The sequence below is a fragment of the Gopherus flavomarginatus genome, chromosome 1 (assembly GCF_025201925.1).
Source record: "Gopherus flavomarginatus isolate rGopFla2 chromosome 1, rGopFla2.mat.asm, whole genome shotgun sequence".
In the NCBI taxonomy this organism is placed as follows: Eukaryota; Metazoa; Chordata; order Testudines; family Testudinidae; genus Gopherus; species Gopherus flavomarginatus.
In genome coordinates this window covers 25,635,984-25,663,795 of record NC_066617.1, presented here as the reverse complement: position 1 = coordinate 25,663,795, position 27,812 = coordinate 25,635,984, and the positions used below count along the sequence as shown (strand labels likewise).

The 27,812-nt window shown below is 40.3% G+C and overlaps 1 protein-coding gene across 12 annotated transcripts in view; it reads right to left on the bottom strand.

Annotated features, from left to right (window-relative positions):
* Nucleotides 1-27,812, bottom strand: part of MAGI2 (membrane associated guanylate kinase, WW and PDZ domain containing 2) — a 1,116,388-nt gene that overhangs the window by 149,575 nt on the left and 939,001 nt on the right. For all 12 annotated transcript variants that reach the window (XM_050936782.1, XM_050936783.1, XM_050936784.1 and 9 more), the window contains one exon: nucleotides 21,946-22,581. In XM_050936782.1, the coding sequence (XP_050792739.1) occupies nucleotides 21,946-22,581 (636 nt within the window). The remainder of the gene's footprint in view (nucleotides 1-21,945; nucleotides 22,582-27,812) is intronic.

Here is a 27,812-nt window from a genome sequence, read left to right as displayed (position 1 = left end):
GACCTGAAACTTTTTCAATTTTTTCACAACTGCCAGAGAACTGAAAAATCAGTGATTCACTCAGCTCTGTAACACAACCACCAAATAACTCTGCTGGTGCTAACCAACTGGGATTGATAGTAGGAAAATGTTTTCTTACTTTGTCATAATGATTGGGCTTGCAAATAGTGTAGGACATGTCATCAGCAGTGGCAAGATGTAATTTGCAATTGTGGGGGAAGAAGGGTTAATTTAAATTCAGTTATGTGCTCAGCTCTTGCTGTTTATCATTTAACTATGCAATTCATAAATTTAAACACAAACCCCAGAACTACTTTCAGATCATCTTCAAAGAACTCCATACAGGAAAAGAAGAGGTTGGATATTGTACTGCCAAGTCAGAGCCTAATACAGAAAGATACTGAGAATCTGGAATCCTTCCATTTGGATCTAGGGCTACCTTAATATTTGGATTAGAACAGAAACTACAGCATGCAAGGCAGTTTTCATGTGCAAATTGGGTAACTGCATGAGCCAATAACCACAACTGGCCACAGGCAGCTGCAAGAGTTCGGTAATTGTGTGACCAAAAAGACAGGTGCACAACTGCATGTGAAATTTACCTGCACAACTCTATGTGTAAACTCTTTGAAAATCTGCCTTTAAAATTGTTTTGCACTTGATATTTTGACTAAAAATTACATGTTGCTATGCCCAGTGGTCTGATTATTATAGGTACTGAGTATGCACACCTTCATTTGCAGTCAATAGGAGCTACAGGTGCTCAGGATGAATGCATAAACATGAGAAAACTTCTGAATTAATAGGGATTCTTTAGTCTTCATAAACCTACTGATTATGGGATTGCTTCTGCTCCTGCTGAAGTAAATCAGGCTCACAGACAGTTACTGACAATCCTGTAATTAGATTTACTGGGTTTAATTTGTGAAATCATTGCTATGTAGATTTTTAAAGTGCACATTTTCCTCCCTATCAACTATTCCAAATTACTATTAGTTATTTCTTTCTTGTGCTGTAGTTTGACATCACTATATAATGCAAAATACATTATTTGTAGATTTAAAGGGACAAAAGGGAGCCAGTGAAAAAGTGGTTAGAACACAAATTCTGGAAATAAAGAGCCCTGGGTTATATTCCTAACATGTGTGACCTTAAAGTCACATAACCTCTTTGTGTCTGAGCTTCCTAAGCTGTAAAATTGGGATAATGACAGAAGTTCTTTGAGATCTTTCAAAGTGCCATGTAATTACAAAGCATCCTGATTAATAATAAAATGGAGAAACTCTCTCTTTACAAACCAACAAAAATCTCATCTCTGTGTTATTTCTGAGGAAAAGAGATAATTAATCCTTTTATACCCAGTATTCTAGAAGCAGAGCCTGCAGCGTCTGTGATTCTGCAGGTGCAGAATTTGCCATTTGGGGCAGTTGATGAAGAAATCACTTTTTTTGTATGCCAGTATAGCTGATTTTGTTGCAACTGGTTGCCTTTGTGAGCTTCCTTCCTGCGACTCCCTACAAGGACAGCAGGTCTAGCTGTTTTCCGTTAGCGTGCTCCATAGCTATGTATATTTACTAGGGCTATTGATTAACATGTGATTAACTCAAAAAAGAAAAATGAATCGTGGTTAAAAAAATTAATCGCAATTAATCACAGTTTTAATCACACTGTTAAACAATAGAATACCAATTGAAATTTATTAAATATTTTTGGTTGTTTTCCTACATTTTCAAATATATTGATTTCAATTACAACAGAGAATACAAAGTGTACAGTGCTCACTTTATTTTATTTTTTATTACAAATATTTGCATTGTAAAAGTTATAAACAAAAGAAATTGTATTTTTCAATTCACCTATACAAGTACTGTAGTGCAATCTCTTTATCGTGAAAGTGAAACTTACAAATGTTGATTTTCATAACATAATTGCACTCAAGAACAAAACAATGTAAAACTTTAGTGCCTACAAGTCCACTCAGTCCTACTTCTTGATCAGCCAGTTGCTAATAAGTTTGTTTACATTTATGGGAGATAATACTATTTGCTTATTTACAATGTCACCTGAAAGTGAGAACAGGCATTTGCATGGCACTTTTGTAGCTGGCATTGCAAAGTATTTACGTGCCAGATATACTAAACATTCATATGCCTCTTCACGCTTCCACCACCATTCCAGAGGACATGCTTCCATGCTGATGACACTTGTTAAAAAATAATGCATTAATTAAATTTATGACTCAACTCCTTTGGGGGCAATTATATGTTTCCTGCTGTTTTTATCTGCATTTTACCATATGTTTCATGTTATAGCTGTCTCAGATGATGATCCAGCACATGTTGTTCATTTTAAGAACACTTGCACTGCAGATATGACAAAATGCAAAGAAGATACCCATGTGAAATTTCTTAAGATACTACAGCACTCGACCCAAGCTTTAAGAATCTGAAGTGCCTTTCAAAATATGAGAGGGACGAAATGTGGAACATGCTTTCAGAAGTCTTAAAAGCACGACACTCTGATGCGGAAACGATAGAACCATGAAAAAGGAAAATCAACCTTCTGCTGGTGGAATCTGACTCAGATGATGAAAATGAACATGAGTTGGTCCACATTGCTTTGGATCGTTATCTAGCCAAACCTGTCATCAGCATGGAAGCATGTTCTCTGGAACAGTGGTTCAAGCATGAAGGGGCATATGAATCTTTAGCATATCTGGCACATAAATATCTCGTGAAGCCAGCTATAACAATGCCATATGAATGCCCATTCTCATTTTCAGATGACACTGTAAACAAGTGGGCAGCATTATCTCCTTCAAATGTAAACACACTTGTTTGTCTGAGCAATTGGCTGAACAAGGAGTAGGACTGAGTGGACTTTCCAGGCTCTAAAGTTTTACATTGTTTTATTTTTGAATGCAGTTTTTTTGTACATTATTGCAAGTTCAATTTTCATGATAAAGAGATTGCAGTACACATGTATGAGGTGAATTGAAAAATACTATTTCTTTTACAATGCAAATATTTGTAATAAAAATAAAGTGAGCGCTGTACCCTTTGTATTCTGTGTTGTAATTGAAAAAAAAATTGAAAATTTAGAAAACATCCAAAAATATTTAAATAAATGTTTTTCTATTATTAACAGTGTGATTAATTTTTTAGTTGCACGATTAATCACGATTACTTTTTCAAATTGTGCGATTAGGCGCAATTTTTTAAATCACTTGACAACCCTAATATTTACCTCATGAGAAGGACAGCAGGTGCGCTTCCACTGATTTTCCACAAACAGCCACTTGCATGAATGGTCATGGAAAGCAATTTTTCCACTTGCATCCTTGAGTATTGATGCTGGAAATAGTGTATTTTACATGGGCAGGAGGCTCAGGTTCCCCAGACTTTTTGCTAGACTGCTTCCACAAAGACATTAAATCAGCCAGACAATTTGTTGAAGCATTGTATGGAAAACCATAGAGGAGATCCCAAGTTTCAGAAGATCATTAACAAATATAGAAACACTAGTTAAAGGTAAGGCCACTTCAAAGGGCCTGATTTGTGCATGGTATGATGAATTATTACTGATTTTAAATACAAGATTACCTGCCTGGGAAAATAGGAAAAGGACCTACAATAGGTAAAAACTTTGGGGAAAAAAGGAAAGACATCTGGAAGAGGGCCAAAACCTCCTCGATTTGTGTCAATATTAAGGAAAATTACTACAAAATACTTTATCAATGGTACCTCACTAAATTCAAATGAAGGAAAATATATAAAAGGGAGCCAAATTAAGAAATTACTCTGGTTTTGAAGTTGTGTAATGTTGGTTCCTTTCTCTGGTTCAAAACCAGCTTGTTACTATCCCTCTAATTTTTCACCTTAAAAAGCTCATAAGTTTTCTTCACATTTAAAGGAAGAAGGCTGCACTTCAGCAACGTTATTAATAATTCAGCAAGTTATTAATAATTTTTGTTGTCAATAGTTTTTAGCATTGTCTGTTCCCATTGATATCAACAGCACTGATTTCAGTGGGAGTTGGATTGCGCATCATGGCCCTGATCCAGCAAAGGAATGAAGCATGTCTTTAACTTAACTTTCAGCATGTGAAAAGTCCGTTGAACCCAATGAGACTACTCATAGCCTTAAAATAAAGTACATGCTTAAATGCTTGACAGAACTGGGGCCTCTATATGTATGAGCAGGCTGCTGACTATTGACTGGCTGGAGCCAAGAAAAACCGTAACAATAAATCTATAAAATATTGAAAGTTCTCAATTGATTTCAAATAATAGGCATTCAAGAAAACTGAAATCTGTTCATGTTTGTAAATTGTATGAGCAGAAAACTAACCTACATTCTCTCAAGAGTGGATATTCCTCCTCCTTCCAATCCCTGGAGCCAATATAACACTAGCCTCTGCAGCAAGGGCTCAGATTTTTCCAGCACATCAGTACTGGATCTTGTGGCAAACTGGAAATTAGACAGTAACCTGATATACATGGAAAAATATTCACAAAATTGTTACTAAATTAAATATTCAAATGAATAATATGACTAATACAGTTACATAATTTAATTAACAGACTTTGTTTTCTGAATGTTTTTCTGTGCATTTCATTATGCCACAGAACTTCCAGACTGCTGCTGAATTGTGCCATGGGGCACAATTGCTGCGAAGTTAGGCACAATGTGCTACAGACAGCTCAGGGCTCATAATTAAGAATCATAACTCAAACTTTATGGGAGTTTTCCTCTCTGCCCTAGCAACTCAGTGCCTTCCATTCTGACAGTAGCATATTCAACTCCCAATCAGATTTTTTAAGTAACAGAAAGTTTTCCTTCTACCTCTCAATGTTCAGTTCAGTTATGTTTCTTTAAGCACCTGAAAGTCATCCCAATGCCATCTCATTAAGTTCAAGTGACAGCAGATCTTTGGTCCTAGATAGTTGTCTGAACCTTATTCAAACTATCCAAATCACGTGGGTCATTAAAATGGGGCATCTTTCAAGAACATGCCCTCATGAGATTTTTTGATACTTTCTACTTCAGGCCAGGTCACAAATGCCAAAAGAACCATTTTCCTTGTAATGTTTCATTGCTTCTGATTCAAATTGAACTTCAAGTACTCAAGCTTGAAAATTCTGGCCCTTATATTTATGATGATGAGCTAGTAGGGTCTGATTCTGCCAGGTGCTTGAACACCCCTGCAAGGTGGTGAATGCTCTGAATTCTTGTTGAAGTCAATGGGAATTCATTACCTCACACTGCAGGATAAGGTAAAGGAAAGGCTACTGCGGTGGAAGACGAGAGAAGGCAACTTTTTATTAATATAACAAATACATAGATTTTAACATACTGAGCTGAAAAGAAATGGAAACTGAAGACAGAAGCTGCAATGCTATCATCACGGTCTTACTGATGACAGCAATATTATTACACAGTGTCATAGGCGCATGAGGTGCTTTATAGACAAATAAACACATACAGCTGCCCTAAGGATCTTAAAAGCTAATTTAGATACAATCTGGCCAGGGACAACCATGTGGCTGGGGGGATGAAAATGGAAGTTAGTGCAGGGTTCAAAGAATGGGGTGACATGAAAAGAATAGAAGGCAAGGAAGATGAGTTTATTTGCAGTATTCTGCATGGGCTTGTGGGTAAAATGTGAGATTCAGGGGAAAAGGAAAAGAGGCGGTTGCAGGAGTCAAGACAAAAGATGACTAGCGCATGCAGCACAGTTTTATCACTAGAGATAGAAAGGATCATATGAATTGAAAGGAACCATCTTTGAGAATGACACAAAAGATCAATGTCCTGGACAACTGTAGTTATTAAGGAGCCCAGAGTACTTTCTATAATAGTGGAATTGTTAACCCCGGTGTTCTGGACAAATCCCGATATATGTAATTATTTTGTTTTCCTAAAATTACCTGTATAGTTAATTTATAGATGAATGTATTTCAGAGAGAGAGAGAGCGTTGGAGGGCAAGTCAGTAAAGAGATCCTAATATATAGAGATTATAAAGTGCTTTGAGAGTCTTTGGAATTCAATGTTCTATATCTATCTATCTACATATCTTTTATATTATTAGAGGATTCTTTTAAATAAGAATATTCTGATGGGAATTCTATACTATGGATGGCTCTTCTTGTAAATGAATACATCTAACGTAAATCATAACGAGTTTGATAGATAAATACTAAAACCTGGAGAGAATGATTTTTGCCATATACTCTGGCATCAGAATGAACAGCAGCAGGTTAAAAATCAGTACCTTATGCTCCCTAGATCTCTGCAAATTATTTCAAAAACTTTATAACAAAGCTTTCAAAAACACTGTGTAATAACACAAGAATAAGAGTCTTAAATCATTTTTCTCTCTTTCTCCACTGACTTATTTTTAGCTATGGACTGATCCTGCATATATTTACTACTGAACATAGGGATTACTATTGTGAATGTTGATTGATGCTCAGGCCTGCTAAACACTTAGGAATTGAGAGCTCTCTCATGGCTGCCTGCAACCAAGCTCTTGAGTCATGTGTCTGGCTGGGCTGTTGTTCTGCCTTTGGTGTTATGGACCACTGTGGAGGCAGATTTCAAGCAGCTAGCTGGTCTCTGCTGCCCCTCCGAGCCTGACCAGCATGGGAGCCTCAGCACCATGAGGAAGAGATGGAGTGGCAGCTGCTTTGCATTGCTGGTAAGAAGGGGGACGGAGACCAGAATTTGTCTTAAAAGCGAGGCAGGGGCTGAAAAGAGACAGGACTGGGAGCTGGACTGAAAAAGGACAGGGGAAGAATGAGAGAGGCTGTAGGGTAGAGGTAGAATGGGGATGGCTGTCCTCAGTTCCCCTACATCTGCAACAGCCCTCAGGCTTTCACTGCCTTTGCAACTAAGGCCCCCAGGCTCTTTCTTTCCCTTCACATCCACCACAAAAAAATCTTCCTGGAGTGCAAAAAGACACCACACTTCTCCCACCACTCTCCAGGTTCTCTCCCCCGCACAACACAATCCTTCTCCCAGACTCCCTCAACCCCTGGTAGTTCCTGACACCATCCTGTATTCTGTTCTCCACTTGTTTCCCCAGTGCCCTGAGGCTGCCCCTGATGCCCTACAATCTTGCCACTTCTGAGATTTGCACGAAAGAGATGCCTGTCTCCTACATACCTACTCTCACAGGTGATGGGGGAGGCCAAAAAGAAAATCATTTCGGGGATTATTTATTACTGCTGAGAAACGCAACATCAGCATGCAGTTTAGCAGCCATGTGCAGTAGATCTCATGTCAGCAAAGGCATTTTTGGAAATTAAAAGGAAGTTTTCCTCCTCTGTTTCTAGTTTCCCCTCCTTCCTTATGTGACAGATTCTGAAATCCTTACTCACAGTGCATTGCATCTTACCCTGCAAGCACCTTCCCTCTAAAATCAGTGAGTAAGGGTGGCACAAACTGGCCTCAACTTCCTAATACCAATCTATTTTTTAATGAGAATAAGTTACCACAAAGAAACAATTTCACGAGGACACTAAGAACAAGCAGGTGCTGACCTTGTTTCAAGCAACATATTTATAATGCTAAATATTAAAATATATGCAGATAATATTATGGTAACTAAAACTATCAGCAAAACTTCTTCTGAGATACTAACTAATCCCTGATGTATTATTTAACATAAGCTACTTTCACTCTTCAGAAAAACCGTATGGATTTTTTTTCCTCCCTAGATATTAACAAAGTAGTCTTTTAGGAGAAAAAAAATCTCACTGCAGAAATGGAAATTATTTCTTCCTTTTAATAAAACGACATGCTACATTTTAAAGTCACTTTTCAAACCTTTAAACATGCGGACAATTTTTGAATCTTTGATTTCACTTCTTTTTTTTAATCACTGGATCTTTAAACATTCTCCATTTAACTTAAACGTTCTTGCTTAAGAGACAATTATTTCACAGGTCCCATTAAATAGAAACTGATATGTAAACTAAAAAGAAATCCCCTTACATTTATGCACAAAGGCTTGTATTCTGCAAGCCCAAGGCAATGAAAGCTACAAAATAAACTCAAGTGAGGATCTCTCTCAATCACCAAACAATAAAGCAGCATGCAGTGTATGTTTTCCTAACCTTTTACATACAGTAGCATTCATATTTTACAAAGTAATTGGAGATTGAGGCATTCATGAAATGGAAAAGTTGACCATCTCAAAATTACAGGAGGCATGGTGCATAAATAGCAGTGTGTTGCACTGCCCTGCTTTCTTCTTGCCCATAAACCACTGCAAAGTGATTGCAAATTCACTGAAGGCATTGGCATGTGAAAGGATGTTGAGATTGCCTTCATCGGTATCACTTTTGTTATGTGGCTTTTTTTCCTTCAGGTGTAACTGGTCATTTGTAAGATTAGTGTTCATAAAATCAAGGGTCTACTGTACTGAAATGCTGTTTCAAATCATGAGAAATCATGCACCAGACAGCAATTCATTTCTTTTCAGAAATAGGTTTAAAAAAATCATTGAGACAAACTTGATATTCCAACTTTCAGTATCTGCACCTGACAATTATGGAATAGATGTCTTTTATTTTGTAATTGTAAGGGTGATGCTGAAAAGGTGTAGGTTTGTTGTTTTTTATTGCGTTTGAACTGTAAGTCACCTTGGGGCTTTTTGTGAAGAGCATTGTTTAACAGAGGCATGCTACGGTTTTTAAAGCAGAGTAATAAAAGTGTTATATATTGTCAAAGGGTGGCACACCCATTGTTACTGCCAGTCTTCATTTTTAAGAACATAAAGCTTTTTCCTGCAAGGAAAGCAACTGTATGGTGAATTGGTAAAAGATAGATGTCAGATCTAAAAAGCTAACTTTGTTAGTGCAGCTTGGCATAATGACAATCAGTCTGATCCAAGAGGTTGAGGCTGTTCTGTCTAGAAGTGCTTTAAGTAATAATTAGAACATACATCAATTTCTCATTCCCCAATACTGTATCTTATGCCTGTGTCATAATAATGTACTCACTTGTTTTATAGTGTATTAGCTTACTTTATTTCTATATTTCTACAAAATATTGCACTGTATTACAAAACACTGCCACAATGTCTACACAATGTACTTTAACATTGTATTTTCAAACCCAACAACCGAAGTTTAATAAAATATTACACAATACCATGCAGAATGACAGAAAAATTGTTCAACATATTCAGACTAATCTTAGTCACACCGTAGTACACTGGCATAAATTGTTTTACTCTTGTATTTTTAATGAATCGGCTCTTTCTGCAGACATTCCACCTGGCATCCTGTTAGATCTCATAAATTAAGGAGGTATGGGTTAGATCAGTGCTTAGACTGGACACCTCCTGGGAAAAACTACTTGCTTCAGGAAGCAGCATCGGTGATTCAGTAGTAGCACTCTTACCTCTGAGTAAGATCCTGGGGCACTGGTCTAGAGAAGGTGCCATTTTTCAGATGAGACATAACAGAGGCCCCAACCATGTCCTTACAACACTTTTCGCAAGGATTCGTGTGTCCTGACCAAACTCCAATGTAGGCAAGTGTGTTCTGCCTATCTATATACCTCTGCTACTTCAAATGGATAAGGTATTCTTCAGCTGCTATCCTAAAACTGTTGTGTAGTGCTGTATGGACTCTTGTATCCCACAGCAGAGGAGGCTACATTTTATTTGCAGATAAAGTGAAGTGATTCTATATAATGCAAGTATTGACTGTAATTCTGTAATGAAACTTGATGATTTGTGAAAATGACTATGAAGGCGTATTAATAATAACAAAGTCAAATTGTGTACTGTATTCTCATCCTGGGCACAAGGATTTAATGGCATCCTTAATTCTTTCAATATAAAAGTGCCAAGATGAGAATGTACTTATGTAAACCTATATTTGTTTTTACTAGAAGATATTCTAAAGGGACCTGTTTCTCCACACAATGAGCAAATGTAACTCCCATTAATGTTAACAAGACTTAGGCACACAAATCCCTATGATAACTGTTCCCTTAAGTTTTTAATGAAAGAACCAATCACATTTAATACAGATCTTCCAAGCCTGTGTTAGACAGGAGTTCCACCAATAATAAAAGAACTTTTGAAATGAAATGCCTGATAATACTCATTAAAAATCTTCTATGGATATATGCAAAAAAGATTTATCTAATGCACTGTAAAAGTATACATAAATGTGCCACACAGTGAAAGAACGTTATTAAGGAGAATGAGGTACACCCGTAATACTATTACTTTGAGATGTAACACCGTTAATATCACTTCCATTAATACTGCTAATTATTACTGATGTCTACTTTTTTTTAGGGCTTTATATTCATTTAAAAAGTCTGTGGTTTCTCATTCAGAAATATGAAGGCAAACGCAGTTTTATTGCTACTTGAACTGTGGAATAAAAGACATAAAAGTCTCAGTGTGAATTTTAGGTGATTGTGTCCCTGCCACGTCTCTCTCTCTCTTAGGGTTTTACCATACGACGTTAGTAACAAATAACATGTAACCACGCATTAGGCTGTTAAGATTCAGATATTTCGTGTAAAAAATCCAGCCCAGAGACAGAACCCATTTTTGACTTTACCTGCTGTAATTTGTAAAATATTTATTAAACTGGGTTGATATACCAAATAACAAGATGTTTAACACTTCTTTCAAGTTAATCCAAAACATTCACAAACTACCTCAATTTGTAGTATTAAAAAGACTTAAACACTCTGAAGGTTATGAGGACAGGTGTCTGCATATTTAATACCCACTAGCCTTATCCCTCTGCAGGTAACACAATAGTGCTTGCTGAGATATGAGGTGCCTTACTGGAAATACTGAATCTAGAATGCAGTGCTTCCAGGAATAATATGCAAGTGTCAGCAAGTCAGTATTTTTAGCATGGTAACTTTATTTCCTAAAAGCCTTCCAGAGGTTTTACTTCTGGAAATACTATTGGAAATATGGGTGGGCCCTAAAAGGGATGACATGAAAATACCATGGTCAGAGACATCTGTTTTTTTGTAGGGAGGTAGAGAAGGGTGAGTGAGCTAATAAAGTAAATGAAGCTGATGGTACAGTATGCCTAAGAGCAATCCTTTCAGAAAACGTTTGCTTGTGAAATCTCTCTGTCATTACTGACTAAAATTTATTTATGGAGAACAATCATAACCTTCCCTCCTGCAAACAAAGAAACAAAAACCAATGAAAGAGTGATTGTTTTGCATAGAATTAATGAGGATGAAATTGTTGACATTCAGGTGCTACATAAAAGCTCATAACTTTGAGATGGGAAATTTAAAAATGTCTGTTCATATATACAATCTTAATTTTTTCCAGGGGTAGATTTAAGGACTTGGGCCCAGAGAGCAAATGAACTGAGGGGTAATAATAGAGCATTGCATGGAACTGGACAGGTGGGAGGCAGAAGTAGAATGGAGCTGGAAAACTGGAACAGTGAGATAAAAAATGGAGAGTGTTTCATGTTCCACTTGCTGGGTAATAACATGAAGGGACTCCATACTTGTAAAAGTAAACTGACATTTATTAAGAGAAACATTTACAGAGCTGCTTCAACTGCAGCTTGCATTCTATCCACGTGTACATGGACATCCTGCTGCCTCCTCCAAACTCTTCCCTCCTGTGGTCCTCCCTCCACGTTCTGTGAAGGTTTTAACAATTTCTGGTTTTGTACCTTTTGTACATGCACTTGCTGTCTTGCTGGGGTCAGAGGTTATTAGTACATAGCCCACCTTAGAAACGTAGGTAGCCTTTTCTGCCATCCCACTGTAGACTGTTAGGCCTCATAGTTCTTCAAGTATGCTGGTCTTTGAACCAGTTTTCCACTTCTTCTTTGTGTTACTGATGTTGGTAGGAGACTTGCTTCCACACTACAGCTGCCTTCATTCTGGTGGGTGCTGTCCTGATGATCCTCTGTTTACATTTCTTCTATGTCAAGCCAACTGATGGCTGAGACTCTTATGTTCTCCTGGTCCTGGCTTTGTCCCTGTCCATCTGTTTGGACTCTGTCTGCCTACAACTGGCTTTGGTTTTGTCTCCACTGCTGTCCTGAGTCTGTAGCTACCTCATATGACTTGTGTTGCACCGCAGGCTGGACGACTGCCTTTTGCCATTGCTTTATGTGGCTATTTGGTGATTGGACCCAGACCTGCTTATTTGTGCATAAATGGCCTGAGGTCTTAGGCTCCTTTGTTGTAATGGGTTGCCTGCTTAGCTGGGTGCTTTCTTAATTGTTTCTGTGCACTGTCAGTAATTCCTGCCCCATCAGATCTTTGTGCTGGGCTACCCTCTAGTCTCTGGCAGGGTGTATTACGATGGTTCAACATTGCCAGATAGGGATCCTTTCCTGTCTGTTTTGCCTTTGCTATCAGTCTCTTAGCTGTCTCTATCACAGACTCCGCATTCCTATTGCTTTGTGAGTAACCAGGGGAAGATAGTTTTGTATGTAAATACTCATTTGACACTGAATTGTTTGAGGTCTCCTGCAGCATACTGTGGCTCATTGTCAGAGCAGAAAATATCAGCTATGACATGTCTTGCAAAATGCATCTTTGGTTTCTTGATCATGGTTTTACCTGAGAGTTGTCCAGATATCCTATTTCTCTGACAAAATATACTGGTGTTCAGACTCTACACACTATTGTAGTAATTTCTGTACAAGGCATGTCTTATGCGGTATCATTTAAAAACTCATAATTAGTTGATCAATAATATCATGGCAAAATGAGCAAAGCAGAATCATATGTGAAGTTATAAATTTAAGTTGAAATCATGACTAAAAGTATGTTTTCCAGATAAATCTTGGGAGGGGCCAAACCAGTTCCTCAGACACAAAGGGCAAGCTGATGAACCAGCCAGGTGTAAACAAGGCTGACGGACTATCATGTGCTAAGTGGCCATTCTTTGGCAGGAAAGGGGTAGAGGCAAAAATCTACATTTTAGGAAAGAAACAGCATGGAGTTTCTGTCAACACTGATTGGTTGTCACCTTGCTCCCAGCTGGAAATGCTTCTCAAAGGGGAGACAGTACTATAAAAAGAAGGGGCAGACACCCCAAGTCACCCCCCAATCCCTCCCTGTTGCATTCATAGTGTCTGAAGAGACAAAGGAAGCAGCTGTTGGACTCTGGGGGAAGGATACTGACCTAAAGAGTTTGGTCAGTAAGACTTCTGAAAGCATGTGGTGAATCTAATAGAGTTTGTTAAGTTAGATACTAGTAAGCATTTTACCATTATTTTTCTTGTAACCGCTTTTGACTTTATGCCTCATTACTTGTTTTCACTTAAAATCTCTCTCTTTGTAGTTAATACACTTTTTTGTATCTAATCCAGTATGCTTAAATTGAAGTGTCTTGGTAACTCTATTTGGGGTAACACGCTGTGGCATATTATTCCCTTAAAGGAATAACAGACTCAGTATATTGCACTGTTCAGGAGAGGGCTGGGTAGTACAGGACATAGGTTTCTGGATGAAAATATGGGACTAGGAGTGAGTTGGGGTCACCCTGTAATAATCATTAAGGCTGGTAAGAGCCAAGGTGTGGCTGGATGGCTGCACCACATACAGGCATAGCTGGGAATGACTTACATGCTGGAGGCTGTGAGCAGTCCAGGTTGGAGGCTACAGCAGCAAGGCATTGTAAAGGGGACCCTAGGTTACAGGGCAGGGGTGACACAGCTAGTCATTGGTCTGCACTGTACTCTGGTATATTGTAAACTCCCGGAAATTGGTGCAGTAATCTACTCCCAGTATGTAGTTCCTGCCATTAAAAGTGAATTTGTCTGTTCCAACATTTTGGCAGGGTACGATCAGGATTTCTTGAGGCGGTATATAATCTCCTTCTGTTGTTGATCAGTATACTCTTTGCATACATCTCACTGTTCCATGTATGCTCTCAATTGGGCATAGATACACCGCCAGCCTTGTCTCAGGCATGCCTCTATCCCCAAGTGTGAACTGTGTATCTGTCTCATGATATCAGATCTTAAATCTGCTGAGATTACTGCTCAGTCCTCTTTAAATAGAACCCCATCTTGCACACACAGTTTATCCCTCATCTGGTAGTAGAGTGATGCCCCCTTTGGCGCTTGCTCCTTGCGATCCAGCCAACCCTCAAATGTGAAATGTTTTACTGCCTGTAGTACCCTTCCTTTTGGGCACGGTATTAGATTGCCTGGAGCCTCTCATCAGAGATGAGAAGGTATTGTAGCATGTTGACAGATGGCTCTGTGGAACAGCAGACAGAGTCTGTGGTGTACTCTACCAGGTATGTCCTGCTCAGTGTATCTGCCACCAGCAATGACTTTGCTGGGCAGTAACCTATCATCGCCCCATAGTGCTGGAGTCTGCTTGTGATCAGACTAAACATCTACCTAGTGCCCAAAGGTGAGCTGATGGAATAGTTCCATTCCAAAAAGCACAGTCAGTAGCTCCTTTTCTGTTGGAGCATATCCCCTTTCTGTATCTATCAGAGCTCACCCGCACAATGCTATGGGCTTCTGGCTTTGCATCAGTATGTCAGGGAAGTCAGGACCAAGGATGAGAATCCACATCAGGTTTTAGGGTCTGGGTCAGAAGGCAAAGTCCAAATCAAGCTGAGGTCAAAGCCAGGAGTTCAGGAGCAGGAATGGCCAAGGTTGCTACGGAAGATCCTCACTGTTGCCTGGACACTTTCTGGAATGCCACATAGGTTTATATAGGGCGAGGAGCCAGTCAGGAACCATGAGGCTGCTGTCTGTCAGACCCCTTAAGGGGGGACTTCCCATGGTCTGTCACCACAGTTGGTTGTGACTAGCAGAGCACAAGCTGGTTACAGTTGCTGTATTATGATCAAACCCATGGCTTGCACTGCCCTGCTGACCAGCAGTGGGTGAAACTCCTGTGTATGAACTATCAACTCTAAGTGATAACATCTCTTGTACAATAAAGCCATTCTGAGGTCAGTGGCAAATGCAGACTGTTAATAAGAAACCCATGATACATCACCAGCACTGGGTCACATTTCTCCAGTCTAATATTGATGCTTAGCAGTGTTGCTGGGACTACATTTCAGCCAGTTCCAAAATCCAGCTAATATTGAATTGGTTGTTGATCTAATAGCAGTTGCAAATAAGCAGTGGAATGGCCAGACAGTCTTCTTCTGCAGTTCATGTTCAATGAAAGTCTTTGGATCTGCTAAAGTCACACTGCAGTTACCCTCCTCTTCAGTGGAAGTCTCTAGGTCCTGAGTTACTGCATGTACTGCTGCATTTTCCATCCTGGGGTAGCTGCAGCATTGGGACATAAAGTGGTTCTGTTTCTAATGCCTTTTGCACTATTGCCCAGAGCAGGGGTAGGCAACCTATGGCATGCGTGCCAAAGGTGGCATGCAAGCTGATTTTTCAGCGGCACTCACACTACCTGGGTCTTGGCCACCAGTCTGGGGAATCTACATTTTAATTTAGTTTTAAATGATGCTTCTTAAATATTTTAAAAACCTTATTTACTTTACATACAACAATAGTTTAGTTATATATTATAGACTTAGAGACTTTCTAAAAATGTTTAAATGTATTACTGGCACGCGAAACCTTAAATTAGAGTGAATAAATAAAGACTCAGCACATTACTTCTGAAAGGTTGCTGACCCCTGGCCCACAGGTTGGGCATTTTTCTTTATGCCTTTCATGTTGTTTTCCACAGTATCTACACTGCAACATGTTGCCTGCATTCTTAGTCAGTCTGTCTCTATCCTGCTTCCTGGGTTCCTTTAGCTTGAGCCTATGTACTTGTTTTGCACTAGCATCTGTTATTGTTACGAGCCTTTCCATGGACTTTTGACCAGCCATTGCCATCTGGGAGGCATTTCTCCAGGTTTAGAGCTGTCTCTTGCAACAACCTCTCCTTTAAGATGGAATCATGTGTCCCACAAATGATCCTGTCTGTAATTAGGGAATCTTCAATGTCTCCAAAGTTACACATAGATGTCTGAATTCTCAGTTCTGTAACTTAAGTATCAATTCTCTCTTCTACTTGTTGGTTTCAGTTAAAAATAGAGTATCTCTGTACAAGTTTATTCTGGCTGAGGTCACAGTACCCATCAAATACTCTTATCAACTGTTCCAGTGTTTTCATCATTATTCCTGGCACCCGATTCTTGTCCTTCCCCTCAATTATATATCTATATCTATACACTTTACCTTCATTTTCTCATCTTTATCATGCACAGTCAGCTATGTATACAAAGTTCTTGCTTCCATTGCTTCCATGCTTGTACAAGGCTTTTTTCCCCCTGGAAAATCAGCATTCCTGTTGGTCTCAGTCCCTCCTTCCTACCTGTTTGCTGTTTCCAAATACTGCGTTTGCTTGTTAATCACACACTCTTCCTTTCTGTAGGTCTCATTTCACTAACCGCTGCCACTATATTTCATGTACTGTGTACTGGATAATATCATGAAAAGACTTTGCACTTTTAAAACTACACTGGCGCTTTCTTAGGAACTGTTACACAGATGCTTGAGTGGAAGCTAAGATGCTATCCATGTGCACATATACTGACATCTGGGTGCCTCCTCTGAACTCTTCCCTCCTGCAATCTGAGCTCCTCTCTCCATGTTCCATGCAGGCTGCTACAGAGGAGAAGCATGAGGTCTGAGCTGAATGGGGAAGGGAAGGTGGCAGAGCAAAATTGGATGGGTCGGTGCAAGCAATCTGGGTAATAATTTTTGTGCAGCCCACAAAACCGGATTCCTCTCAATTTGCCAGATGGGTGTTTATATAGAGAAATAGAATCAGGCAAGATTTTTGGTATTTTTGCATTAGAATATCTATGAATGAATAAAATACTTACTCTGTCTTGTTTTTGTTCTTCCTTTCTTTTCCTTTTCTGCTTTTCCTTTTAGCTACTGTTTGTTCTCATGTATCCTGGAAAAATCTTTTGCCCTGTCAGTGTCTTTTCCTTCATTCTAACTTTTCTGCAGAGTTAATAGTTCATTCTCTCTTCTATTTCTCTGTGTTCTCTCCCTTCTTTGTCATGGTCTCTCAATATTCTTCTTTCTTTCTCCCACATTCTCTTTACTTCCCTCTTTGTCTGTCATTGCTTTCACTGCTTTCTCTCTCCTTCCCCAGTCTCTCCCGTACTCCCTCTCCTACTCACTTTCCAATCTCCATTGTCTCCACTGGGGGTATGTCTACACTAAGGGATTATTCCGATTTTACATAAACCGGTTTTGTGTTTGACCCTACAGGCATTGGGAGCTCAGCCAAGAATGCAAATGCTTTTCGGAGACTGCGGGGACTGTGGGATAGCTGGAGTCCTCAGTACCCCCTCCCTCCCTCCATGAGTGTCCATTTGATTCTTTGGCTTTCCGTTACGCTTGTCACACAGCACTGTGCTGTGGCCTCTGTCTATCATATCCTGGAGATTTTTTCTAATGCTTTCTCATTTTGTCTTCTGGAATGGAGCTGTGATAGAACAGATTTGTCTCCCCATACAGCGATCAGATCCAGTATCTCCCGTACGGCCCATGCTGGAGCTCTTTTTGGATTTGGGACTGCATCGCCACCCATGCTGATCAGAGCTCCATGCTGGGCAAACAGGAAATGAAATTCAAAAGTTCACAGGGCTTTTCCTGTTTATCTGGCCAGTGCATCCGAGTTCGGATTGCTGTCCAGAGCAGTCACAATGGTGCACTGTGGGATACCGCCCGGAGGCCAATACCGTCGATTTGCGGCCACACTAACCCTATGGTAAGAACGATTTCAGCGCTACTTCTCTCGTTGGGGAGGAGTACAGAAACCGGTTTAAAGAGCCCTTTATATCGATATAAAGGGCCTTGTTGTGTGGACAGGTGCAGTTAAATCGGTTTAACGCTGCTAAAATCGGTTTAAATGCATAGTGTAGACCAGGCCTCACTCTGCCATACTTTTACACACATATATATACAAACCTGCTTCCTCTGTGTCTCGGAAGAGAGGATGTCCAATTTTCCCTCACCATCCAGCAAGGAGATGGGGACCATGATTTTAATTCTCCAAGTCAAGTTTTATTTCTTTTACTTTCATTATTCTCTCTCCCAACCTCAAATCTTCTTTTATGTCTCATCAAGGGAATGGGTCAGGTGATGACATTCTACCCCCTGCCCCAAGACAAGGGAGTGGTTGCTCTTCTGAGGTAAGTGTAGGAAGGATTTGGGAGATTGGCCAGCCAGAATTAGAGCTAAACTGGTCGGCAAAGAGGTAAGACTGGAGGAGCTTTAACTGCAGGCAGGAAGGAGCTCAGCTGGGCTGCCTACTGTACTCAATAAGAAGTTCTGTGTTCCCTGAGCACCACAACACTTCCTTAGATTAGCTGGTGTGGCCTTGTGCTGACTTGGCCACCTATTAGTATTTTGGGAAAAAATCAGGCATAGGTCTATCTCATTTTCTCTAGAGATGTAGCCAACCTGTGAAATGACAATATTGGACAAACAGATGAATTACTAATGCTGCTTTAGAAGTAATAAGGTGAACACACAGGAAAATCAGGAGTTCTTCCTCCTCTTCACTTGGGCAAACGTTGGCTTCTTTTTGACTTGTTTCACACACCCTCACTTTTGGTCCAAAGGAAGTCCCATTCCCCCCCCCCCTTAATTATTTTTGTTAAATGGCCATGCTACTGATCTTCTAAGCTTGAGGGCAAACGGCTTTTGCTAATGCCATAGAATGACCCACCAGAAGATGCCTGTAATGAATATATCTGTGAAGCAGTGTCCACCCTTTTCACATAAGAATAAGGATAAGATTTTTTGACCAGAGAGTGAGAGACAAGTTGCTTCTGAAACTGGACTTGTCCCACTGCATCATAACATCAGGCCTTAGGTCAACATGCAGGAATAACTGATAAAACCCCCAATATGCATCACACAACCTCTATCCTCCAGCAAATAACATAAGAATAATACATTGTGCTTAGTCTTTGTAAAAAGGAGATGCTAAAGACACGATGCATAGAGCAATGAAATAAAATGGGGCCACATTTCAACTGTCATCATGCACCCAAATAAAAAAATAAAGATGGCATATAAAAAGTAATGAAGAGGTGCGACTTGTTTTCATCGATGTCATAGATGAAATATTTTAGAATCATAGCAGGTTTAGATAAATATTTCTAGGGCTGTGTTTCATATTGAGGTTATCTTATCTGAATTGGTCACAAAATCTCTTTCTCTGTTCATATTGGGATAACAAAGAGGTGGAAAGACAGATTTTTATTCAAGAAACTTTCTCTCTCATTTCGGTTAGAATATAACATTTTATAATCCTCCTGCTAGAAGATTTTTCCCTAAATTAAATTAGTCCACTTTTGTTTTGGAGGACTCACAACAATAGGGGACATCACCATTTCCTGTATAAGACTTTTTGAGAATCAATGTGCACTAGGAAGTATTTCCCGACATTCAACGTAAATTCTCATTTATTTTATTTTGACCCATGACTCCTACTTATATCTCTGGTACTATGCTGAAAACTCCTATCCCTCTTTGGTGTTCATCACTGTTCACTTCCTAGTACTTGTAGACAGTTGTCCTCTTCTACATCATTGCTTTGCCAAGCTCTTGATAGAAAGAAGAAAAGATGACAGCATGAATGCTTGTCAAAGCAATGATTAAGGGCATGTCTTCATGACCATGATAAATCTTCACCACCACCATTAATGCAGTGGCACCGATTTAGTGGGTATGGTGAAGACACGCTAAGTCGATGGGACAGCACTCTCCCATCGATGTCTGTAATCCACCTCAACAAGAGGCAGAAGCCATGTCGATGGGAGAGCATCTCCCATTGACATAGCATAGTGTAGATACTATTGTAAGTTGATCTAAGATATGTCAAATTGAATTATTTTACTTAACTAGCGTAATTTAGATTGACTTACAGCTTAGTTTAGACCAGGTCTAGGAGGAAGTTCCAGAGAGAGAGAGAGACTAACATCTTTATGGGCCACAGTGTATTGCCTTTGAAGGTTTTAACCACTAAATTGCATTATAAGCTCATATTTAATTTGCTGTTCACTATCACCGTATTCCACTTTCTTCTTCCATTGAAGATGTACATTTTGGATAATTTTCCCCAGAGAAGTGTTAGCTTGAATTTTTTCCATGTTAAATCCTTTTTTGTTGTAATTCTAACCTCTCGAGTTCCCTTTATACTATATCTCACTACCCATTATGTCCTCATTTATCATCATCTGCGACTTAAAACAATGTGTGGTTTACCCCGACTCTTCCAGTTTATTAATAGTGATGCTCAATAAAACAAGACCTAAATCAAACTACTATAGAACTTCCTGGTCATCACTTGCTCCCTTCAAGTTCATATATTGCTATTTACTATTACTTTTTGCTCAGTCCTTCAGTCAATTTTCATTCCATGCAATAGATGTCATATTCAATCTAATGGCAATTAATTTTTCATAGATGATTCTGAGAGGTATACTGTAGCAACTGCTTAGCGGAAGCCTACATATATTAAATCTCCCTAATTTTTCTCCATCCATTAATTTGGTAATTTGAGAAAAAATAATCAGGTTTCTCTGGCATGATCTGCACTAGGCGTTATAGACCTTGGAATTCTAATTCTAAGTTTTTTTAACTATGTTCACTTTTGTCATTTGCGTACATTAATACTTATTTCACTTCTCATTCTCCCGCTTCTAAAAAAAGAAAGTGATAAATATATTTTTCATTAATCTATTTGTTTTGCAGCACAGAGTAATGTACATCTAATGACATGTGACTATGGATTACTAATTTAGAGTAAGTGCTATCATTTCCAGTGGTGTACTTTAATTAAAGGAACCATTCCTAGTTTTCAGTTTACATCTTTACAAATAGCCACTGGATGTTTATCATTAGGATTAACAAATCAGGAAAAAAAAATCTGTTATACTAAAATGTTAAAAGTAAAGAAATTAAAGGTCACCATACAGGTATTAAAAATAACTGGTTCTTACTATTGTTTCCCTATTCTATCCTCTCAAACCCAACAGAACATACACAGGTTTAGTATAATAGAGTTGCTCATGAACATGGAGCTGCTAGAAGCCATTTTTTAAATAGACACAAAACACACTGACTTTTTAGTTTTGGGGCAAAAATAAACAACCATTTACATCAGTTTTTCAAAGAAGGAAAAATTTAGGTCAAATGGCCTAGCAAACTTGACAGTGTAGCTTTAAGTTTTGATAAATTCACGTGTTCTGATTTTGATCTCCTTGATTTAACTAACACATCTGGGTTGGGTTGGGACTCTTAGGGTATGTCTACACTGTAATAAAACATCCACGGTTAGCTAGGGTGACCAGATGTCCTGATTTTATAGGGACAATCCTGATTTTGTGGGCTTTTTCTTATATAGGCACCTATTACCCCCCACCCCCCGTCCCGATTTTTTACATTTGCTGCCTGGTCACCATATGGCTTGCCCATGTCAGCTGACTTGGGCTTGGCTCTATGGAACTATAAAATTGCAGTGTAGACATTCCAGCTTGAGCCCGAACGTCTACACTGCAATTTTATAACCCTGCAACCCAAACCTTGCAAGCCCAAGTCAGCTGACATGGGCCAGCGGTTGATGTCTTATTGCAGTGTAGACATACCCTAAGAACTTGCAGGCAACCATCATGCAAGCTATTAAATGCTAAAAGGTCCTGGGATGCCTTGGAGAGTGTGTTACACTTATACAGAGAGGGAGATTTTGATGCATGCTTAGAGCCTCAAAACATAGAATAGGATGTAATAAATGATTACATTTTGCCAACAGTACTTATTATATATACACATTTTTTTCAGAATAAATGATATTTCCTCCCAGAACAAACCGTTTCCGATTCAGCACACAAGGATAAGTAGTTCCCATCGTTTAGAACTGTTCACATACATTTTTGTAATTGTACAGACTTTCTAGACTTACCTCCTCTATGGATAATCAAAGAAGTTTCACTTCCAACAGGACATTCTTTAAGTATATCCACTACTTCTGCATGGCTCAGGTTCTGTACATTCTGCTGGTTGATCTCAACAATAAGGTCACCTTCACACAAACCAGGACATCCCTGAATGTCTAGAATTTGCTTCACCCTCTGTCCTGTAGGACTGTCTGCTATAGTGAAGCCAAAGCCCTGGGCCCCTTTCACAATGGTTAAGGTCATGAGTTCAGCTTGGGTGGCCCCAGAAGAAGCCATTGATACATTATCATCATGAACAGGTGGTGGGAATGTGCTATCAAGCTGACTATCTGCTGGAATGGAGTGCAAGGGATGTGGTGGTCGATCTGTTACATCTGGAACAGATTGAGAGGTCCTAGAAATGTATTCCAAATAAGTTTCATAGTTATGTCTTCCATTTACCACTACCGGAGGCCTCTCCATTACTGCAAGTGGTGGCACCATGCTGTTGGCAGGATCTTCAGGATCAAAGGGCAAAGGGTATCCACGACATAGCACCAGGTTGACACTCTGACCAATAGGAACTGACTGGAAGAGTTTGACTACATCTGCGTGAGTATGCCCAAGGACACAAACTTCATTAATATAGACAATGACATCACCTAGAAAGAGAAAAAAATAGTGATGACATGAGAAAACTTCAATTACTATTGACACAAAAGGAATGGAATTTGTTTATGAGAGCAGACATAGGAAATCACCATTCTACTAAAAAGTAAAATCAATTAGAGCAATATTCAGATCAATCAAAGGTGATACCAGGCTGCAATTTGTCTTCCTACAAAGATAAATGAGATAGTTCAGTGCTGAAATAATTATAACAGAGCAACAGCTCTACTATAATTAAGGTTCAGACTAAAGGTTTCTGTCTAAATCTCAGCTCGTCTGAGTGCTCTGAAATCTACATGGTTACTCAGATTGCATTAAAATGTGGGTGGTTTAGGGTTCTATTAGTGACCCAAAGCTGGGAACATTTGACCAAAGGACTAGTGAAATACAGTCCCGACCGCCTTTCTTAAAGCTGAGTGATTCTGGGCAACCTTGTTTTGGTCCCAGATGGAAATCAACCCAGGGCTCAGATCACTGCACCAGAGTCCCAGCACTCAAAGTTACCCCAGCAGAGCTCATGGCATCTACCAGCCCTTTGAAGGAAAATCAAAACGTTATTGCAAAAAGATTGTGCCTCTCCAGTTAGGCTTGTTGTAAATCTCACATTCTTAATATCACACCCATGAATTACACTGAGCATGTGCAGAGAGACTGGCCAGCTATCTGGAAAACTATGTTTTCAACATAGGACCTTAGTCACTCAGTGGGCGTGGCACAGTCACTGAATCTGAGCATCACCCCTGGCACTGAGAGTTCAAATCCTACCTAGAGCAGAAATCTGAAGTCAAACAAACAAACAAAAAAGCAGGGATATTACTCCAATCTGCTTCTGTCAAGGGGGGAAATGTAATATGAGTACAGCTGAAGGTGCTGAAATTATTCTTTTAAAAAAGAAAATAAATTTCACAAGCAAATGTTTGCTGGGAGGGGAGGGTGATTAGAAGAGGAAGAGAAGTGGGAATAGGAGGAGAGGGTTTGGGGGACCAGGGATGATGAGGGCTAGCAGGTGGGGTGGGACACTGGGAAAGGAGATGGGGGGGGTGAATGATGGGAACTGGGGCAGAATATGGGCTGCAGGACCTGTCAGCTCCACATTTCCCTGCTGGGTGTACGCCGTGGCAGTTCACAGATCACATAGCTATTGTTTCAGGCTGTATTCATCTCCATCGGGTACTCTTTTTCAGAGATGAAACTTATTGAGATGAATAGGCCACTTAACATCTCTCAAAATCTGCAACCATGAAGTGTGAACCCACCCTGGGAAGAAATCTGAGAATGAACTGTAAACATTGGGGAAAAATCTGCCTCTCTCAAGGTTTTAATGTATTTATTAATCATTTTGGCTAAATGTAATCTGAGTACAGCAGAATATTCAGAAGGCTCAAACTATTTTTGAAAAGAAAATAAATTACACATGCGAATGCTCACTGGGATGGGAGGGGTGATTGGGGGGACCTGGGTCTGCAGCAAGGGATGGGAAATATTATAGAGTAGGGGATAAATGGGAATGGGCGCTAGGGAAGGGAAGAGGAGCTGTGGGACTCAAATAAGAGGGAGAGTTTAGGGGGAGTGGTAGAGGAGAGGATGGGAGGGGTTGGAGAGTATATAGCATAGCAGAGAAGTTTAGGGGTCTGCATGCTGGGATCTATAGGGGTCTCAGTTCCTCTCCCTGCCCACTGTGTGCTCTGGAGGATCCTGCTCCTCAGGCAGTGTCTAAGCCTCTCTCCCTACCCCTCCATGTGAGCTGGGATCTGAGGTGGGGAGGCTGAAGGTAATGCAAATTTATACATCTGAAATCTGGAAAATGAATAGCTATACATCATCCCTGTGCAGCGTTGGGATCAGGGGCTGGACAGGGGTTTGTGGGAGAGGCCTAGTTTGGAGGAGGGGTGTGGACCTCAGATATGACTGGGGAAGCCTGGCTGAAGCAAGGGGCAGGAGTCCCAGCAGGGCAGGAGGACAGTTAGTGTTGGGAGTAAAGGTCTGTGCTCAGTGTGCAGCTCAGGCTACACAACTAAGGTAGTGTGCAGGCCTCTGGTAAACTGCTGCCTGGATATGTGTATGCAGCTGCATGGGACAAGAGACAGAAAGGAGCAACTTAGATGTTAGTGGCTTTTCCAGTGCCAACTAATGGCTTAATGGGAAGGGAGGGGGAGCTGGAAATGTTGGCGGGCTGGGAGGGTGGCGCTACATGTGGCAGAGAATGGAGAAGGAGAGAGACATATCAGTCTTCTCACCTGCTGAAAGTTACTGTAAGTGCTGTACTATAAAACTGCCAAAAGCTTGGGACACAGACCATGGATGAAATTTCTCTCACCAACCATGTAAGCAATTACACATTGCAAACATTTCAAAGGACAACCATGACCTCCACTCCACCGTAACAAAATGTACAGGAGGAGGGAAGGACATAGAGGAAATTCTATAAGCAATCATGTGGCCTAGTGGAAAGACTACTGGACTGGGACTATTCCCAGCTGTGCCACTGGCATCCTGGGTGGCCTTGGGGAAATCACTTAACCTCTCCATGCCTCAGTTTCCCCTTTGTACAATGGGGATGATGATGTAAAGTTCTTTGAGATCTAGCTAATGAAAAACACTATATAAAAGCTAGTTCTTTTAATTATTACCTAACCATAGCAGCACATCAGCTGAAAACCTGGGTGGGGATTACAACTGTCAAAGTGAACATCAACTGCAAACAACAAACATTTCCCTGCTTAAGTAATTAGGAAATTAAATGGCACAAAGCTTGTTACCACAGAGTTACGGTTGCGTGGTGAGAGCTTGTGCCCTTCCAGAATGTTGGAACTCAAATTTCTGAAAACCAGGAAATACAGAGTTTAAGGTAAATGCCCACGCAATCTTAACTCTGCCCTCTTTGAATGATGCCCCAATACACCCAGAACATACACAATCCCGCTCCGTCTTTTCACTAAAATGGTGAGGTGCCACCTACGCTTCCCCTACACTCTTAACACTGAGCCTACTGCCCCAACAGAATACCACACTTGGAAAATTTAATAACCACTTCAGACATGTTCACAAGCCCTTTACACTTTCACACAGGACAGTGGTTCTCAGACTTCATTGTACCATGACCCCTTTCTGACAACAAAAATTACTTCACAACCCCAGGAGAGGGGACCGAAACCTGCCCAAGCCCCACTGCCTGGAGGGTGGGGAGTATAAACCTCAAGCCCCACTGCTCCAGGCAGGGGGTCCAAAGCTGAAGCTCAAGGGTTTCAGTCTCTAGCCACAGGGCCTGGAACCTGAGCCCCCCTGAAGCCATCAGGCTTTGGCTTTGGGCAGTGGGGCTCGGGCTTCAGCCCCGGGCCCCAGCAAGTCTAAGCCAGCCCTGGCAACCCTATTCAAAGGTGGTCACGACCCACTTTGGGGTCCAGACCCACAGTTTGAGAACCCCTGACACATGATACCACCTAAACCTATACTTCCCTCTAGCCAACATTAAATCCACAGACTGCACTCATATCCAGGGGTGCTGGAACTATTTTTATAGTGGGGGTGCTGAAAGCTATTGAACCAAATGGTAAACTCTGTATATAATGGAAACTGCTTCAAGCCAGGGGGTGTGGCAGCACCCTCAGCACCTATGCTCAGATTCCACCCCCCCACACTATTTATAATACCCCTGGCAATAAAACCCCAGTGCACTGTTACTTGCACATGCTACACAATTTGGTAGTGAAATTATGCACTCTGGAAACTCAAGGTACGTACAAATCTCTTTCCTTTGATCATACACATGGGGGTGGGGGGAGAGCAAACGGGACTCAGCCCCAGATCTCCTCATAGCACAATCACAGCTCTATGATGCTTCTCAAACTAGTCACCAGATTTCCTCATATCACAATCACAGCTCTTCCAAACTGCTCCAGCCACATGTGCCGGCTTCCTCCTTACCCCAGGGGTGCTCAAGCCTCGCTCCACGCCAGTTCCTGCCCCCTTCCACTACTTCCCCTAACCCCATCTCACCCCGCCTCTTCGCACACAGTTCTGCTCCCTCCCCTGAGCACCCCTCCATCCCTGCTCCTCCCCCTCCCCACAACTCCGTGGGAGGAGTTGATACGCAGGGCTGCCGGCAGGCGGGAAGTGCCGGGGTGGAGGGGAGAAGCTGCCTACTGGTGGGTGCTAAACATACACTTTTTGTTTTCCTTGGATGCTCCATTCAGTTGCGCTGTTCATATAATCCTTTACTGGAGTCTCAATCTACTCTTTTGTATCTAACATATGCTACTTTGGTACCAGATTTGACAGAGACAGAATGGGATTACTAGATAGTTAAAATTAGGAAAAAGGACAAATATGTCAGGAACATTTTAATTTGAACAATATCCGATTTTGTGGTGCCTGTGTCTGCAGGAGGGGTGGAGTGGATGCTGATGTGTGGCTAAAAATTCATGGGACATGTAAGTTTGTGTGTGAGAAAAATCATCCTGTATTGAATGGCACCTCTACCATTGCATTTAAAAGTCACCATTTGCTACCACATATCACATGCTTACTCTAGTTATTTCCTATTCTAAATATATGCAAAGTTTATCTAACATCACTGTGTGCCAGCTATTGCCAAATGACGACTTTTTATGGTTAGCCACTGTGCCTCATCACTTTCAGCCAACATTGCGTTCATGGATCTCTACTCTGCTCATGTGGCAGCCTTTTTCTTGTGAAGAAAAGTAGTTCAAAAATAAGTTTCAGTTGCCTTAGGTGTCTTCCCATGATCAGGACTGGTCAATGTATTGATGATTATCAATAAATAATCATATTTTGGTAGAACCTACAGGCCAGAGCCTGGGTTAAAATAAATAGCAACTTATTTATCCATACAATAGCAAAAGTACTTACTAGCCTATTGTTGTTTCCACTTTCAATAAAGCTAAAATGGTATGCGTCTTTTATAACACACAAAATAGCTGTGTGGTCAGAATAATCATCAAGCTACAGTAGTGGTGTAAGTGACAATATTTTTATTTTTCTGCAGTTAAGTTATGTACCAATAAACTATGATAGCTCTAGGTTCACTGCCAGATACATAGCTTAATTATTTGAGCTAAAATAATACACACTATCAATTTTATGTTTTAATGGTACCTCAAAATTCAGTAATTAAATTGGGATATTTTTTACTACTGGAATTTCTTTCAATAAATTTATGAAATTGTTTCCTGGAAGCACCCTAATCATAAATCTAATCAAGTGA